Source organism: Drosophila mauritiana, chromosome 3R, assembly GCF_004382145.1.
Source record: "Drosophila mauritiana strain mau12 chromosome 3R, ASM438214v1, whole genome shotgun sequence".
NCBI classification, from domain to species: domain Eukaryota; kingdom Metazoa; phylum Arthropoda; class Insecta; order Diptera; family Drosophilidae; genus Drosophila; species Drosophila mauritiana.
The window spans coordinates 14,182,020-14,199,676 of NC_046670.1; the positions used below are offsets into that span (position 1 = coordinate 14,182,020).

The window sequence follows — 17,657 nt, forward strand, 5'->3', positions numbered from 1 at the left end:
TCTACTTCTAACTTCCTGTGGAGCTAAATTTTCTCTTGATTTAAAATTCCAAATGATTGGCATTTCCCCCTACATTCCCTCGTCTTTTTCCACAACCCTGAAACGAAATTCAAATTCGATGCGATCGAAAACGATTTTCCACAATTGCAACGCTAATTGCTGTAATCAAATGCAACATTCCCCACACATCTATGTATGGAATTTTGAATTTGAATTGTATCTGAGCTCCGAAGACAATACGAAGTTGAGTGGAACTGCATATTATTCATAATAAAATCGACAGCCCTGCCAAAATGTGCATACAACTCGACGAGTGCTGCAGCTGTAGCGAAGCAAATGGAAGCCAAAAAATATATATTTTTTTTAACTTTCGGATGATTTTCTCATCAATATTTCATGGTATCGGTTTTGCGCAGCACTCGAGCTCAAGCAGCAGTCCGACCCTGTCTCTTTCTAACGCCCTATTGCCACCTCTTTCCTTTCAGATACTCGCCTCTAACACCGCCGACAACAAATTGGTTCCCCGTTAAAGGTGTCACCATCGCCGACGGTTCGCCGCATTGCAATCAATTCATCTGCAACGTGGAGCTGGAGAAGCTCACCGCCCACTCCTCCGGACAGTACAGGTGCGAGGTGTCCGGCGATGCGCCCGAGTTCAAGCTGATCGATCAGACGGCCAATATGACAGTCGGAGGTAGGTGCAGCAAAAGTTCAGTTCGATCCGCGCACAGTGGGTAGAAAACTTCAAAAACCCCTTAAAAAATGATTGTTAAATACCAGCTCCCTTAAATTAAATTGCAATATTAGTTCAACAAAATTGATTAAATTATATTATTTAATAAAATCACAATATATATAAGCTGATAAGTAATCCTTAATTTCCCACTGTCCACTGCCCCCTTTTGCCACCGTGCCATTTGTGTAGCTGTTTTTGATTTATGTTTTGCAACAGAAAGACAACAAATTATGTGCAATTTTGCAAACACTTAATAAAATTATAAATGGTCCTTGCACGGCCAGTAGAATTTGGGGTCGGGAGTTCAGTCCGCAACTCCTTTCCATTTATCAATGCCACACCGGCGGAGTGTTCTCCGGTCGGACTGTGGGGGTGGAGAGGAATCACGGATTACCGGATACGGATAAATGGGGCGGAGTGCGCGGGAGGAGCAGCAGGAGGCGCAGGAGGCGCCAGAGGGTCACGAACCTAGGGCAGTAGGCAGTTGAAAAGGGCGTCGCATAAGCGCTGGAAAATTGTGACACGCGTCAGCCATTTGTATGAGTAATGATTGTTAATAAATCCCGAACGAACGAAGCATCCCGAAAAGCGTACAGCCCGTACAGTGAACACCATGGCCGAATGCCCCGCTGCGTCTGCACCTGCCGCTCTGCTGAACAAATTCAACTCAATTGTGAGTTTTGTACGAATCAATTTATAATCTACAATGCGCGGTCGTTTGCCGTTGTCACGTGCTGGGCCTACACAACAACAATAAGCCAGGGTAATGGCACAAAATACAACAAATATGCCAGGACTAACTCGTTTGTGGCACTTGTAGTTGGGTTTGTTAACGTCAACGGCGCACCGCCGCATCACCGCATCACCCACACCATTGCGCCATAGACCCATCACCGCACCATCATCGAACCACCAAAAGCCGCTGGCAACGCATCGCCCACCATTTTGATTTCGCTTTGATTGGCAGCGTACATGACGATGATTCCGCCCAGCACCCAACACTCTGCGGTGCACTGAGAAAAAAGGGCTATACTTTAAAAAATATTCAGTTCTTAAACTCTATTAAATGGGGATATTAGTCCATGTAGAACTTTGTTTAGAAAAAGTTATATGCACAACCTTAAGAACTTATATTGTGATTGTAACGAAAGGCTATGCATTTTGTGTGAGAACAGGGAACTCTAGAATATTTTCTAAGTGTAACAATACCCCGTTTTCCCCCTTTTCTGCGGCTGATTGCGGCCAGGAGAAATCGTCAGCCAGGCAGACAGTCAGTCAGACTTTTGGTCGCTGGGCTGGTTCTACTTTGAAATTCAAATCAATTGATTTCGGGCTCCAAATGGAAATGGCCTGCTTATGTCTTTTGTTTCTAGTTTCTATGCGGCTCAAAATGATTTATTTGTCGCAATTTTGCCGCTCAGCGATTTGTCTCTCCTTTTGTAGCCGCCAGTGCTTCCACATAGATGCTAAATGGATGGATGGCCCAGGACCTCGAGTTTGGAGCCTCGAGTTCGGGGGGGTTTCGTTGTGGGCGGCTTATTTATTGACGTTACTTTAAGAGATATTGATTTGCATAATGCGCACTTAGGCATTTGTTTACGCGTAACAATCAAATTTGAATTCGCATTTTCGTATTTGTATTGCGTCTTTAATTGGATGTTTGGCTGAGGGCAGACTGTTTTGTTTGTGTGCTCGCTATTTGCATGTCAATTTGACTTTTATCTATTCAGCGTACTTAAATAGACAAAGTAAGCCATGCTCAAGTGGTTGTACATGGAAATCCCAGTGGCTAGATTAAGTGCCAGTCTGCAGGACGAGCTTACTGAAACGTGGATGGCATTTCCCTTTTCCGCCTTTCATTTTCCCCCCTCGACCATCAACCGATCGAATTTCCCTGGCTTTCTTCTCCCACAATACTGCTCGATTATTAGTTGGCATTTATTTATTTCCTTCTGATTTATGGTGATTGATTTGGAATTGTGAAATATTGAAATAACTGCAGCAGCAGCAGAATTGACATTAAATGGAGTTTCATGAGTAGAATGTATTTCAATATAAAAGGTGCACAAATGATTCCTTTGCCAAATTGTATGAGTTGCAATTAGGGTTTAAATAAGTAATTACAGCTCTAAGAGTAGAACAGCCCTTTGCAATATTCTTATCTGTTTTATAACCTTCCTATATGCTATATAGAAACAATCTTTTGCTGAGATAATAAAAGGGCGAACAAACCACATGGCCATGGTGGCTGCATTGTCCACCGAGCGGCGAGTGCCTTTGGCATATAACAACGTCAGTGGCCAGTTGGTTTCGTCATTTTAATTTATATACATATATGGTAAACTATAAAAAAAATGAACTGAACCAAAAGAAAAACGAGAAAATGCCACGAGGGGCAACAGCCAAAACAACGAAATAAAGCCAACCAGCCATGGCATCAAACTTCATCAACGAGATAGCGGCAAAGTTTAAAGTCCTCTTTGGGCGGAACAATGTGTCCGTGTGCGGGGAGTGCGGGGAAAAGGCTGGGGAAATGCGGGGAAAGTGTTTGGGAAAGTGTGGTTGAAGGGGGAATTGGATGCACGTAGTTTTAGCTGGTGTCGCCTGTTTTTTGTTTCAATGAAGGCGAAGCTGTTGACAGACCAACAATCGACTTGGGAATTTTGTCACTAAAGTGCCATCGCCATCGTAACCACCTTAAAACTTTGTCACAACAACATCGGCCCGGATGCTCTGCCTCTCGATTTTCAAACAGCCATCACCCAGAACGCTTTGATAATGCCAGAAGCAGGGATGCCCGGATACGGGGATGCTCGGGTAGAGGGCTACAGTGCTACGGGAATCCACTGAAACACGGGAACACTGAACACTGGAAAACAGGATCAGGAGGCCAGGGGCTTGAGGTTTGCTTCAAACTTTTGCCGGGCATATATTTTGTCGCTTAGCTGCGTGCCGTGTGTCATCACACTGATTAACTTTGCCAAGTTTGCACAGCTCAACAGTGGGCCGGGAAATGTCAGGATACGCCTGGATACTCCAGGATACGGCAGGATATGCCTGGACCTGCCGGTCAACACACACTGACCATAAAACGGTGACTGAGCCGCACTTAATTACTTCGGAGATTTGCCGCATTTCCAGGGACAAGCTGCTTAGTTTCTTTTTTCCCGTTTTTCACTGAGAGAAATTGGGGGTAAAAGAGCGAAAAACAACTTATAGAGCATATAGAGCATATATATCAGAAAAAGCAGTAATATATGTATAGCATTTGTCTGGTCTGCAACTACAATATTCTAATACAAATTTTGAAATATAAATAATCGGTTTAGAAAATTTATAAATAAAATAAATATGCCATATTTGTATAATTATAAAAATTAAACAATTCTTGGCCTTACGATATCCCTACGGAGTAATCAAAAACTCAAAGTACTGATTGAATTTTAAATATTCAATTTCCAGTGTTTGTGTCCAGTTTTCCCCTCTGACTTTTGACATTTAATGAAAGTGGCTTATCATTCGAGGTTAGATTTCCCTTTAAAATAAACTCACTCTCCAAAATGGTTACACCTGTTTAGAGTGGCAATCCTCAACAGTTTTTTTTTTTTAATTTTTGGTCGTTTAGCATACCAACAATACAATTTTTGCCCCCGAAAGACGGACTTTGCTTTGTATTTCTTGGTTTTCCGAGGGGGTTTCCCCCTACTTTTTGGTGTGTGTATTTTTTCAATCTGGTTTCTGGTGCTTTACTGGCACTCGGGTATACAACATAGCCATTTTTGGTTTATTTACCCTAGTTGATTGCTTTGTTTTCGTTGAATTCTCATTTTTGCTGCTTTTGTTTCGCCCGCAATGCAAGTCACACAATAGGGGGCGGCAAACCGGCAAAGGGGGCGTGCCACCAGGCACAACATGGCCGCAATCATCAACTTCAACTCCGGATTCCGTCCGTCGGACCGTTGGTCCGTCAGTCCTCCGACCCGTAAGTTGTACTTGAAACAGGTCAGAAACTTTCCACCAAAGTGGTTTGTATTAAGTCAATTAAAAAGTTTACAGTCCTGCTGACTGCCTGACTTCTGATGCCCCACCCACAGCCATAGCCACACCCACTCCCAATCCCCACCGCCCATTGTCTCTGGAGGCCTTGGAGGTCCTTAGCATATTTCACAAATTTCCCACAACAACATTCATTTGGATTCGGGATTTGTTGTTGCCATTGTGGTTGGTTTGCTTCTAGTGGGAGGTGGGATGGAAAGGGGGGGCACTCGCCATAAACTAAATTACGCTTGTTTTCATCAAAAAACTTTGTCCTGGGCAATTATTTGTTAAGATTAATTAACACTTCAAATAAATATTTGCTGTTGGCGTGTCGGTAATTGTGCTGCCGAAAGTGCAGCCGGCACTTTCCCCATGTAGCATCCATTTCTGTGGTGGCAACTAAGCTCGGATTTCGACCCGACTTTGGGCTCTCTAATTGGGATAAGTTTGGTGCCCGAATAGCATAATGCATTTTCCGGCATTGTTGGGCACACAAATTTACTTTTGCCACCAGAGATGGGAAACTTTATGCCATTTTCCTAACTGGACAGTCTCATGCAGTCATTTTAAATTCGAGACCTTTGATTGCAATTGTAACAAAGTGGAGAATACAACCCAATATTCCTGAACTACTGTTTATTATAATTAAAACTTATATTTCAGTGCTGCCAAAATTCGATCCGTTTATTTCGGGCGTGCGACACGCCTACAAATATCACGACTATCTTGAGGCAAATTGCAGTACGGAGATGACAAGTCCGATGGCCAAGTTAACGTGGTATATTAACAATAAGACGGTAAGTATAGCAGAAAATTATAAATAATTATTATAAGTAATTATTTTATCATATTATTTTATAATAATGATTGTGCTGAGTTGATTTACTTGTGCTTTTTTTTTTGAGTGCAAAAAGAGGAACCTAATTTTTTATTTGGTGAGCACTTTGGCCCAGTCGCTAAGCCAGCCTGGTCCTGGCCATCGAACTTGGCCAAATGTTGACAGAGAGTACTGTGCGAGGTCTGAAAGGCACGCCCGCATGTGGTGCACAATTCGGCTTTTAAACCCAACGCTTTTCCCCATTTCCATTTCCGTTTCCGTTTGCTTCCGGCCACAGGCACCTGGGCACAGTTTGCAGCCGCAAATCAACGAAATCTCACGCAACGTGGACGGCTTTCACCTGTTCGCCAGCCACCTGCACTTGCGACTCCACCTGGACGACCAGCGGTTCATCAGCAAGAGCGAAATGCTGGAGCTCCGCTGCACGGCGGACATCATGGGACTGGCAGCCGTTAGGCGGGAGAGCAAGGTGCGGGCCACCATCCTGGCGCTCAAGGATGCCGGCACCAAGCAGCGACTCACCGAGAACGGATCCTGCATGACCGGCCAACCAGGTGAGTTGGCAAGCAGGTTCATCCAGAAATATCCTCCTCGAAAATTCTTTTCGCTAAATTTCAACAGAACATGTTGAGTTGAGTTCTGAGAAGGATTTAATATTACTTACTTATGTGCAATATAAAACATTTCTGTTGTGTTTCAGCCTCCCTGGCCGCCTGGCTCCTGAGCCTTGTCCACATTCTACGCTGGCACAGCACCCAGAGTTAGTGGCTGGCACTGACTGGCGCTCTGTTCCTGGCCTAAGTTTCCGGGATTTGCCTCCAAGTGCAGACACTCAAAAATTAAGAGAAGTTAAGAGAAAGATAGACACACGCGCCAAATAAAATTAATGTGGCGATTCGCAGGATTTCGAGCCAAGTGAAAAGTTAACAAGCCAAGGCAGCAACAGTTGAATTTGTATATAGTCGAAATCGAATTAGTCTAGGTCCGAGCAGGAAGCCCAGCCATTTCCTACATAAGTGTAATGCAACATTTATTTATGTGTGAACAAGCAAGCCAGCGGAAATGCAAAACCAAAAAATCAACACTGAATGAAAACTATGAAGATTAATTTAATATCTAGGTATATGAACGTAAAATTTGCTACCAACTACGATTATATGTCAGAATTATTTCAATAGAGGAGTAAAATTTGAATATCAACAAATTTACACATGAATATTTGAGCACAGAAAAAGAGGAACACACACAATCAATGGCAAGTAAACTTAATTATTGTATGTGAATTGTTAATTGTATTAAATGATGTATGGGAAATAAATAAAACGATCAAAAAACACACACTCTTGTTTTTAGAACAACTTTATGAAACATATAAAGGTACAAGTATTGGGGTAAATCACTTGTTTTCACAACAGTTAAAGCAGGTTTGTTATCAGGTAACTGAAACTTTAATAAAAGGAATCCTTACTTAAAGTGTAGAAAAGACAGATAAAAAATAAGAAGTAAGCTTTGTAAAAATTATAAATAATTTGAAACCATTAGGTAATTGTCGAAGGACCTTTCCGCGAATTGATACATTAACAAGTATTCTTTAATCTTTTAAGTGCTTTCCGTTTCATAGAAACTTAACGGATGCCTGTCATAGTCAGAGCAAAAAAGCACACTCAATCTGAATTCCTGAAAAACCGGTACGGACCCCTTGAAAAAACCGCTTATGAAACTCATTTCCTTTCCCAAAGTCATTTACCTAACTTATGGCAAACAGATACGAACAAACAAAAACACTGCTGAAATGAAAGGAAAATGCCAACAACGGAAAATTCGATTTAGCGACCCCCCGCAAATAAATATAAAACCAAACACTTTACAGGCCAGTGAAAAATATTCAACGCATTAGGCTAAATCCGGCCTAAAATATGCAATGGCCAATGGCCGCCGCAGGTAAAAATGACAGCCTAAAAAAATCGGTAGCAAAAATAACAAGAACAAAAAAAAAACAAAAACTGTCAGGCATTGACCGAAAATTATGCATAAAATTGCCTCGGGCATCGGGAAAAATAACAACAGAAAAATTGGAGCAAACAAAGATAAGTTCCGACGTCTGTTGGTTTGGGCTCGCCTTGAGTTCCAGCTCCGGATCCGGATACGCCAGTGGTGACCCACTCCATCCCACCCACGATTGGCCGCGGGCACATTAAATGACGGAAGTAAATAAGCTTGACAAATTTCCACTCATCATTTTTGCATTAATTCTGCCTCCTTTTTTTTTGGACCGAACCGACAAACCAACAGCCAAGAGACACGGGCACTGCACAAAAAATGTTCTTTGATTAATCAAAAAATTTACCACTGCCCCTGGAATGGGATGAGGCAACAAAAGCAACAACAACAACAGCAGCAGGCAAAGGCGGCCAAAAGGAAAAACAAGAAGCAAACCCAACAAATTGCCAAAGAGGCGCCGCCGGTGCTCGCAGGGATTTTTTGAGTCCAGGACTAGGCGCCAAAGCGAAAGACCCACTCCTGGAACGGAAAACTCGGAGCAGTTGCTCAGCAATCTACACTGAAAAAATAGCAAGGGACCTGTTAATATTAAATAAAGATTTAATTTATAATAATCTGTGACTTTGTACCATTTATTTTAGTTAAAAAATCCATAAATAGAATAGAGCTGGATTTGTATCTTAAAGCATCTGACCATTTAACCATAATATTCAGTAGATATACCACTTTTTGGATAAAAAGCATACTTTCCAGTCCGCTGCTAAGTACATAATTAAGACAAACATGATACTTATTTTTCTCAGTGCACGAGGACTCCATCTCCGCAATGCACAGATAGAGATGGCAGCAAACGAAGACAGATTTTTGCACGCGATTTGTCAGCCCGACATTTCCGGCGACATCACCCTGGGCGGGAATTGGATTTGAGGTGTTTTTTATTCTCGCTTCTTATAGCTTTATTTTTCGGATGCCGCAGTCCAAGTTGATTTAGTAAGTCACGTGGCCGCGTAACTGTAAATTGCCCCATCCGGGACTTTCAGTTTAGGTGTGGGTTCCGTTTCCCCAAGTCGTGCGCCACAAAGTGTCATCGTGGTTATGCTTGGCTCACATTTTCCCTCGCTTTTCCTTTGCCAGCCAGATGGTTTTCCACCGATTTTCGCCGAAGAAACACACTCGTTTGACCGCAGGCTCTGCCAAAACACGTACAAAAGGCGCAGACTGGAAATTTGGGCTGGGAAAAATTAAAGTTACACAAAGAAACTACATTTTTGTTTCATATGGTATGATTCATATTGCAAATATAAATATTTTGCTTATGCAATTGTTCTCAAACCATACTAGCTTTTACATAAAATTGCGAATTGAATGCACATAATCAGCACCGTAACGCCGTTTAAATATTATTAGAAAAATTGCAAGCGTTTGCTTACCTGTTATCACCCAAAAAATATCAAGCCCGCATAGATATGGATTCCCGTATGTGTTTGCAGGCCAAAAATAATGCTTACAAAGATAAGACACAATTGGTAAACTGAAAAGTTTTACCAAATTGTTAAAATGTGTCCACAAACACTGCTTATCGGTCACAACAGTGATTCGGCGTCCAAGTGCATTTATATATAAAAACCCGGCTAGATAGTACAAGTCTACTGTTAGCCATCCAGCGAAATGGTTCTCCCGGCGGATAAAATTCTGCTGCTAGCGATAGCTATTGGCGCCTTTATGGGCAGCTCCCAGGGAGCTAATATTCTGGGCCTCTTCACTAACATCAGTCCCTCGCACTTGATCATCCAAATGTCCGCGGCCAAAGTTCTGGCCGAGAATGGGCACAATGTGACGGTGGTCACCGTGCTGAAGCCAGTGGTTAACCATAAAAACATAAGCGTTATCCAAGTGCCGCTTAGTAGGGAAGAAGCCCAGCTAATGAGCGATAAGATTGGAGTGATGTCCAAGAACGACAATAGCAACATGGCTTTGTCCCTGCTCCGGATGTCGGAACAAATGGACTTCATGATCAGAAAGAATGCCGAGACCCTGATGAACGATCGAGTGAGGGACCTGTACCTGAACCGTGGAAACAAGTTCGACCTGGTTATCTCTGGATACTTTATAAACGATTTCCAGCTCGGGTTCGCAAGGAAAGTGAACGCACCCGTCATCGTATTAGCCACAATGCCTCCCAATCAACTATTGAACCCTCTGATTGGTAATCCACTGGAGGTTTCCTATGCCGGAATCACTAATCCATTAGAGGGCAGTAATGCCGTAACCTTTCAACTGCGTTTAGCCAACTATATGCAAAGCGTCGTTTTCGGTGTGGTTTCTCATCTTGCCGAGAGGCGTAATCGAAATTGGTACAAGTAAGTAGAAGGCTGACCCAAATACGAGCACTTTGTTAATATATTCCTATCCAGGAAAGTTTATGGCAACGATCCCAACATGCCTGAGTACTCGGAAATGCTGAAAAACACCTCGTTGGTTTTCTTCAGTTCGCACGCGGCCAGTGAAGGACCCATTAGACCTAATGTCCCTTCTGCCATAGAAATCGGTGGTATTCAGATTAAGGACAAGCCGGATCCCCTACCCCAAAACATTGCGGAGTTTCTGGGCAATGCTACAAATGGAGCTATTCTCCTCTCCCTGGGTTCTAATGTCCAGGGAAAGCATCTTAACCCGGAAACAGTTGTCAAGATGTTCAACGTCCTTTCAAAACTGAAAGAAAGGGTGATTTGGAAGTGGGAGGACAAGGAGAACACGCCAGGGAAATCAGCTAATATTCTCTACTCGAAGTGGCTTCCGCAGGACGATATCCTGGCCCACCCCACCATCAAGCTATTCATCAACCACGCCGGAAAAGGTGGCATTACTGAGTCCCAGTACCATGGAAAGCCCATGCTTTCGCTACCAGTCTTTGGTGACCAGCCACGCAACGCAAACGCCATGGTCAAAAGCGGTTTTGGCCTCACCCTGAGCCTGCTCACTTTGGAGGAGCAGCCGTTTGAAGAGGCCATCCTGGAGATCTTGTCTAATCCGCAGTATGCAGAAAGGGTTATGTCCTTTTCAACTCTCTACCGCGATCGCCCGATGACCGCTAGGCAATCATTCCTCTACTGGACTGAGTACGTCATCCGGCACCATGGAGCTGCCCATCTTCAGAGTCCTGTGCTGCACATGAACTTCATAGCCGCCAATAATATCGATATTTATTTCCTGATATTTGTCATACTAATTTCCGTTTTGATACTTATTAAGTTTCTGGTTCAGTTTATTTATAGAAGGTTCATCTCGAAGCCAAAGAAGGTAAAAACCAATTGACATTTTTCATATAAACGAATGCAAATAAAAGCTTTAACCCCAAGTATATATATATATATAAAAAAAAACCAAACTTACACTAAGATATGTTTGTAGTAATAAAGTGAAAGATTTATGCTAAATATATAAGTAGTTTATTTTTAATATTTTCTTGAACATCATATCACTCTATTTACGGAAAACCATACAAAATCTTAAGATGGTTGAGTCTCGAGTAATTTTTCGTTGGCTTTTGTAACATTAAAAAAAGCTACCGGTAACCAAATGTAATTATCATTTGTTTTAATAAACTGCAATTATTTTGATTTAATAGTAGATAGGGCTATGCTTGTATGCTTGTAATCCAAAGGCTACAGTATTTGGTGCGATAAGATACCACCAACCATGGCACTGCCTTGCCTGTCTAATAAAAATTTTAAATAGTTGTGAAATTGGTTTGTTTAATGGAACCTGGCACAACAACCAAAATCCAAAAATTATAATTTTTATACCTTTATTTGTAGGATTTTCCCATAAAACTATTTGCGTGCTATAGCAACAAAAAATTGACCTCTGTTTAGATCTTCCATTAATAATGAAACACCTACTAAATTGTATATATTCAAATCGTAAACATTTTATTAATCTCCAATGAAGAGGGGAAAATAATAAGCTTTAAGGTTTATAAAATAATTTATTTATTTTCAATAAACTTATATGCGACTGGAAGAGAAATTTTACTTTGAGTACATGTATAGAATTCTAACAAAACTTTTAGTGCTTCTTCTCCTTCTTTGGTTTCGAGACGATTTTCCTATAGATAAATTGCAGCAGCAATTTGAGAAGTAGTACCAGAATTACTAGAACGACTGCAATCAGAGCATATATATCGATATTATTGGCGGCTATGAAGCTCATGTGCACCAGAGGACTCTGAAGATGGGCAGCTCCATGGTGCCGGATGACGTATTCCGTCCAGTAGACCACTGATTCCCTAGAGGTCATCGGGCGATCCCTGTAGAGGGAGGAGAACGAAGCCACCTTGTCAAAATACTGCGGATTCGACAAGATCTCTAGGATCGCCTCCTGGAACGGCTGCTCCTCTAGAGAGAGCAGACTCTGGGTAAGGCCAAATCCATTTTTAACCATAACGTCAGCATTTCCTGGCTGGTCCCCAAATACTGGCAAGGATAGCATAGGCTTTCCGTGATATTGAGCTTCGGTTATGCCACCCTTTCCAGCGTGATTAATGAAAAGCTTTATGTTCGGATGGGCCAGAATATCGTCCTGCGGAAGCCACTTAGAGTAGAGGATGTTATCTGACTTTCCAGGAGTCTTCTCCAGATCCTCCCACTTCCAGATAACCCTTTGCTTGAGCTTCGACAATACATTGAACATCTTTACAACCGTGTCCGGCTTTAAGTGGCTTCCTTTCACATTAGAACCCAAGGACAAAAGAATAGCGCCATCCGTGGCATTACCCAGAAATTCAGCCATATTCTGGGGCAAGGGATCTGGCGTGTCCTTTACTTGGATTCCTCCGATCTCAATGGCAGCAGGAACATTTGGTCGGATGGGACCCTCACTGGCTGCGTGGGAGGCGAAGAAAATCAACGAGGTGTTCTTTAGCATTTCGGAGTACTCTGGCATGGTGGGATCATCACCGAACAATTCCCTAGAAATCAAAAGTGATGGAAATATACTCATTAAGAATGCTAATGCTTCCCACTTACTTGTACAATTTCTTACAACGCCTCTGCGTTACAAAATTGAAAATTTCGAAGGAGAGACTGGAACTGTAAACAGCCAAGCGCTGTCGGAAGGACATCCCTTTACCTTTCTCGACGGAATCACTCATTGAGGGCACATAGGCGACCTCCAGGGGGTTTCCGATCAATGGGTTCAACAGTTGATTGGGAGGCATTGTGGCAACCACGATAACAGGTGCGTTCACTTTCTTGGCGAATCCAAGCTGGTAATCGTTCATAAAGTATCCAGACAGAACCAGGTCGAACTTGTTGTCCTTATTGAGGTAGAGATCTCGAACACGATCATCCTTGAGGGCACCCGCCATCTTATTGAACATAAATTCCATCTGACCCATCATGCGGAGCATGGACAGGATCATGTTGCTGTTGTCACTCTTCGACATCGCTCCAATGGTGTCACTCATTTGCTGGGACTCCTCCTTGGTCATTGGCACCGTGATCACTGTTATGTTCTTGTGGCTGACCACTGGCTTCAGCACCGTGATCACCGTCACATTGTGTCCTCTCTCGGCCAGAACTTTGGCCGTGCTCATTTGGATGATCAAATGCGAGGGACTTAGGCTGGGGAAGACACCCAAAATATTGGCACCATGGCAGCCAACTAAAGCACAGATGGCGGTGGCCAGGAGCAGATATAGTCCTGACTTGTGAACCATTTTGGTGGGAGTTTTGCCGTATACTGATAGAGAAAACCGTCTGGCAGTGCCTTATATTTATACTTGTAGTCCCGCTGACTTCGGATGACCATCCAGTTTACCGATAAGTGGTTCGTGCTTTCCGCATTGTTGTGATAGGTTGTCGTAGAACACATTTCACAACCATATCAGCTATTTCTATAAGGTTTAAATGTACGCGGGTCGATAGTGGGTTTCTTATCACGCCAAACAGTTTTCTAATCGGTGTCTGTTGAAACACTAGGAGTTCCGCCTTATCGTATTAATGTTTGGGTTCCAAGTGATAACGGTCTGGTCTAATAATAATCAAGTTCAACGATATTTTTGCTGAATCTTGGGACAAAAAATGTTCGTGATTACGCACCGCAATGAATGTGAATGTATGCCGAATCTTGCACATATCAATACTAGAATGTACTTAATATTTGGATTAGGTTTGTATTCCTATGTGATTAATTCAATTCAACCATAACATATAATAAGAATTATATACTCACCCCGAGATATATGAGATTTAAGCAAGTAACTATAAGGCACATGCTGTAGCTGAAGGTGGGTATTTAGAAGCCCTTCATGGCTGAGCTCGGCACTAGATGCACTTTGCAATTTGGGCAAAGAAAATGTTTTAAATTAAATGAAAACACGTAAACGGCTCCGCTATCCGCCGGAATCTCGGGGTGGCTCCCATGTAGTTTCAGGCAAATGAAACGAAAGCAAAAACAACCGCATAAGAGTCGCTTCTCAGGTGGTAACATGTAGGATTGTTTTTCTTCCACTTCCCTCGAAATTCCTTGATTAATTTCTTCCCTCCGAAAACTGGCTTATCTCCCCTCCAGTTTCCCAATTTAAAGTGGGATTTTAATTTAAGTTCAACATGCGTTTCGCCATTTGAATTTGCGTTAGCTCGATGTGTGTTTTTATTTAACCAGTTTACAATTGGCCCGGTCATGGACATCCGTCTCTCCAACCAATTCGGCTAATGGCCAGTGACACTGATTTAAATTAAATATTTGTACAAACCGGCTGTGTCACTCTGTCAGCACGGATTCAAATAAATATAAACGGGGTTTCACATTGTAGCGGCTGCTATCAATTTCCCAATTTTTTTGACTTTTTAGGTTTTCACTTTAAATTAAGCGTTCTAGCTATATTTCGACTATCCGATATCCCACTGGAGATAATTTACTTTATAGGGTCGGAAACGCATCAACAATTAATTGTTATATTACCTAATTAATTTCAAGAAGATTTCATAGCAACCGATTAGACTAAGATTGGTATTAATGGAATACTCTAAACTAATAGTATCATAAATAATATAATAATATGAATACTATCATAAACTAATAAAATCATATAAATACAGTACAAATATCAATTTGAATTGATTAAGGGACAATGTAAGCAAACATATTAAAAAATGTCCTATCTCGGTCTCTCAGTCAATGTGCAAAATAAGTCAAGTTGGAAGTCCTTTTTGGAAAGGATTTGCTAGTGGATGCATTGATTTTACATTTTGTAAACGGGCTGTCAGTCAAAGCTTTGCGAAGTCATGATTCCTGGCTGATGACAGGGCCCAAAACCTGACATGCGTTCAGCGCGATGATGGCAATTTAAGCTTGGGAATTCCTATATCGGGAGTCCACTCTTTGGTTTAACATTCCTATTTTCGGATTCATACATCAGTAGAAAAAAATCCATTGAACACAAATTAAATAATAATTAGATTACTTGATACCCCCTCAAAATATAAAAATGATTCGATTCTTGTTGTAATATTATTTTCTCTCAAAAAATCCGAGAAACTATTTTTGCAAAAAAGTCTCAATTTAGTATGTGTTTTTTGGGTATAACTTCACTAAAAATGGTGAGACCGCTCAAATAATTACCGTTTTTTACTTCTAATTACCAATTCTAACCATCTCTATCACTCTTTGGCGGACTTTGTAAAAATAATTTTTGGCCAAATTTTTGCATTTTTTGTAAGGGGTAACATCATCAAAATTTGCAAAAAATTGGAAAAATTTAGAATTCCCAAATTTAAATGCAAATCGATTGGGATTCAAAAAACAAACTCAACGAGGTATGACACTCCATAATTGGGCCAGTATTTTCAATGTTTTGATCAAAATACCTATTATTTTATCTCCAAAAAATTAGAGAATCTATTATTGCAAAAAATCAATATTTAATATCGATTTTTTAGGTATAACTCGACTAAAAATGGTCACACAGCCAAAATAATTACAGTTTTTTACTCCTAATTACCAATTCTAACAATCCCTATCACTTTTTGGCGGACTTTGTAAAAATAATTTTTGGCCAAATTTTTGCATTTTTTGTAAGGGGTAACATCATCAAAATTTGCAAAAAATTGGAAAAATTTAGAATTCCCAAATTTAAATGCAAATCGATTGGGATTCAAAAAACAAACTCAACGAGGTATGACACTCCATATTTGGGCCACTATTTTCAATGTTTTGATCAAAATATCGATTTTTGTTCACATAATATCCGAAAAACTATTTTTGACAAACAAAATTAATATTTAATAAGAGTTTTTTGGGTATAACTTGTTTTTTACTCCTAATTACCTATTCTAACCCTATCACTTTTTGAGGGACTTTGTAAAATCGTCGAAGGTGTGCGATGTGACAGATCTGCAGTCCCACTCCCGTTGTGATTTCTCTGAAAGAATGGCCAAAGGCAGTTGTCGTCTTGTCCAAAGATTTTTGACTGCTAGCATTTGGGGGAAACTGAAGTGAAGCGTGTGGAAAAACTGGATTTGGGTGGGTGTGTATTTGGCAGGCTGTTTTTCGCACAGCCTGCCGTATCATTGCCAAATTGCATTGACATATTGTTACTATCGGCCATGCCAAGTGTTCTTCAGTCCCTGCGACTGTCAAAATGTCGCGTCACGATTCCCGATCCTGCTGGAGGCAATCGAAATTGCCAATCCATATGCCACATCCCGCCTTGCCGTGCTGCTGCCAGGATATGTCGCCCATAAAGCCTTCGGCTTTACGCTGGGCATTAAGTGGACTTATAATTAAACGATTTGCTCATTTAATCGCGTCCGTTTATCGTCCACTGAACGAGCATGAAAACGAATTTCCCTTCGCTGCAGGACATTTGCGTGGATGTCGAGTGTCGTGTGTTATGTGCCTGCTTGTTGCAGTTAATGCTCTTGTCATTCCTGATTCGCATTCGCCACTAGCCGGAAGATAAGGCGACTGGAAATAATTGGGAGCGGTTTTTAACAAAATATCATCATTAAATATTACATTGATATATGCTAGCTAACAACTAGCATAAATAGTCAGCCGAAATTGATGGCCACATTCAACAACACATAACCTCTAAGTATTCCCAATCAAATTGAGTGGAAAGCGAAGCGTATGCTGTTAATTCAGTGGAGCCACCATCATCTAACCCAAATTCGAAACAACAACATACCAATTAACTTCCGCAAAGAAGCGAGAGTAGACAGGAAGAGAACTTTTGAGATGTCAAATAGGATGTGCGACCTTCGAGCACGGGTAATATCCCACATGGGTACCATTTAAGCAATCTGTCATATGCCCGCCAAGATGCTTAACTTTTCCCCCACCGCGATTTGCCGCTTTTCCTGCTTTCCTTTACTTTTTTTTATGACAGGACACGACAAGCGAGCGACAATAACAACGATAACAAGAACAGGAAAAATAAATGGGCAACCGAAGAGGCGTGCGAAAATGTTGGAAAACCTTATATCATACACTTGGCGAAATTGATTAGAAAACTTAAAACGTAGCTTTCTCATATAGGAAATAATATAACATTTTAAATTAAAATATATACTTTTTTAGCTCTATCGAAATTGGGCATCCATAATGATTTTTTAGATAATACCAATATTTTAAAATATTTAAAATATTATTTCGAGTGCCTAAAAGGCCTATGGAAAAGTGGATGAGTCGTAGCCGTGTAGTTATAAAAATTGTTATCTTAAAGCTTCTGTCAGTTCGCTGGCATTCCCCTCCAGGTTCTCCGGCTGTCTGCTGATGAAAACGAAGTTGACAATACGAATGAGTTTCTTATAACAACAGCAGGAAAAGGAAAGGAAACGGAAAAGCGAGTGGAGGGGCGGATACAAAATGAAGCGGCAGCAAAAAGTGCGAACGTGCCGCCAAAAAAAAAAAGAAGAAATTGGTGGGGTGGTGTTCAAGTAAACTGGAGAATCGAAATGGAAACTTTTGGCTCTTGGCTCAGATTGAGCTCTTTTGGTTTGTCCAATACTCTAGGATAGTAAATCTCGAGAAAAAAAA

At 41.3% G+C, this 17,657-nt stretch overlaps 3 protein-coding genes across 4 annotated transcripts in view; 2 read left to right on the top strand and 1 right to left on the bottom strand.

Annotated features, from left to right (window-relative positions):
* The window catches only part of LOC117143553, a 37,094-nt gene extending 30,173 nt beyond the window's left edge, over positions 1-6,921 (top strand). For both annotated transcript variants that reach the window (XM_033308294.1, XM_033308295.1), the window contains exons 4-7: positions 486-694; positions 5,438-5,571; positions 5,890-6,166; positions 6,313-6,921. In XM_033308294.1, coding sequence (XP_033164185.1) covers positions 486-694; positions 5,438-5,571; positions 5,890-6,166; positions 6,313-6,377 — 685 coding nt within the window. In that variant the 3' untranslated portion in view covers positions 6,378-6,921. The remainder of the gene's footprint in view (positions 1-485; positions 695-5,437; positions 5,572-5,889; positions 6,167-6,312) is intronic.
* A 2,360-nt stretch (positions 6,922-9,281) lies between these two features.
* LOC117143947 (UDP-glucuronosyltransferase 2C1) lies at positions 9,282-10,928 on the top strand. The gene is made up of 2 exons (XM_033308881.1): positions 9,282-9,973; positions 10,028-10,928. Exons 1-2 carry the CDS (start codon positions 9,282-9,284, stop codon positions 10,926-10,928), a joined length of 1,593 nt encoding a protein of 530 aa, XP_033164772.1.
* Positions 10,929-11,632: 704 nt separating this feature from the next.
* LOC117145446 (UDP-glucuronosyltransferase 2B14) lies at positions 11,633-13,342 on the bottom strand. The gene is made up of 2 exons (XM_033311105.1): positions 12,641-13,342; positions 11,633-12,582 (listed from the first exon to the last, which is right to left on the bottom strand). The coding sequence occupies exons 1-2, from the start codon at positions 13,330-13,332 to the stop codon at positions 11,682-11,684; spliced, it is 1,593 nt and encodes a 530-aa protein (XP_033166996.1). The 5' UTR covers positions 13,333-13,342; the 3' UTR covers positions 11,633-11,681.
* Between the last annotated feature and the right edge of the window lie 4,315 nt (positions 13,343-17,657).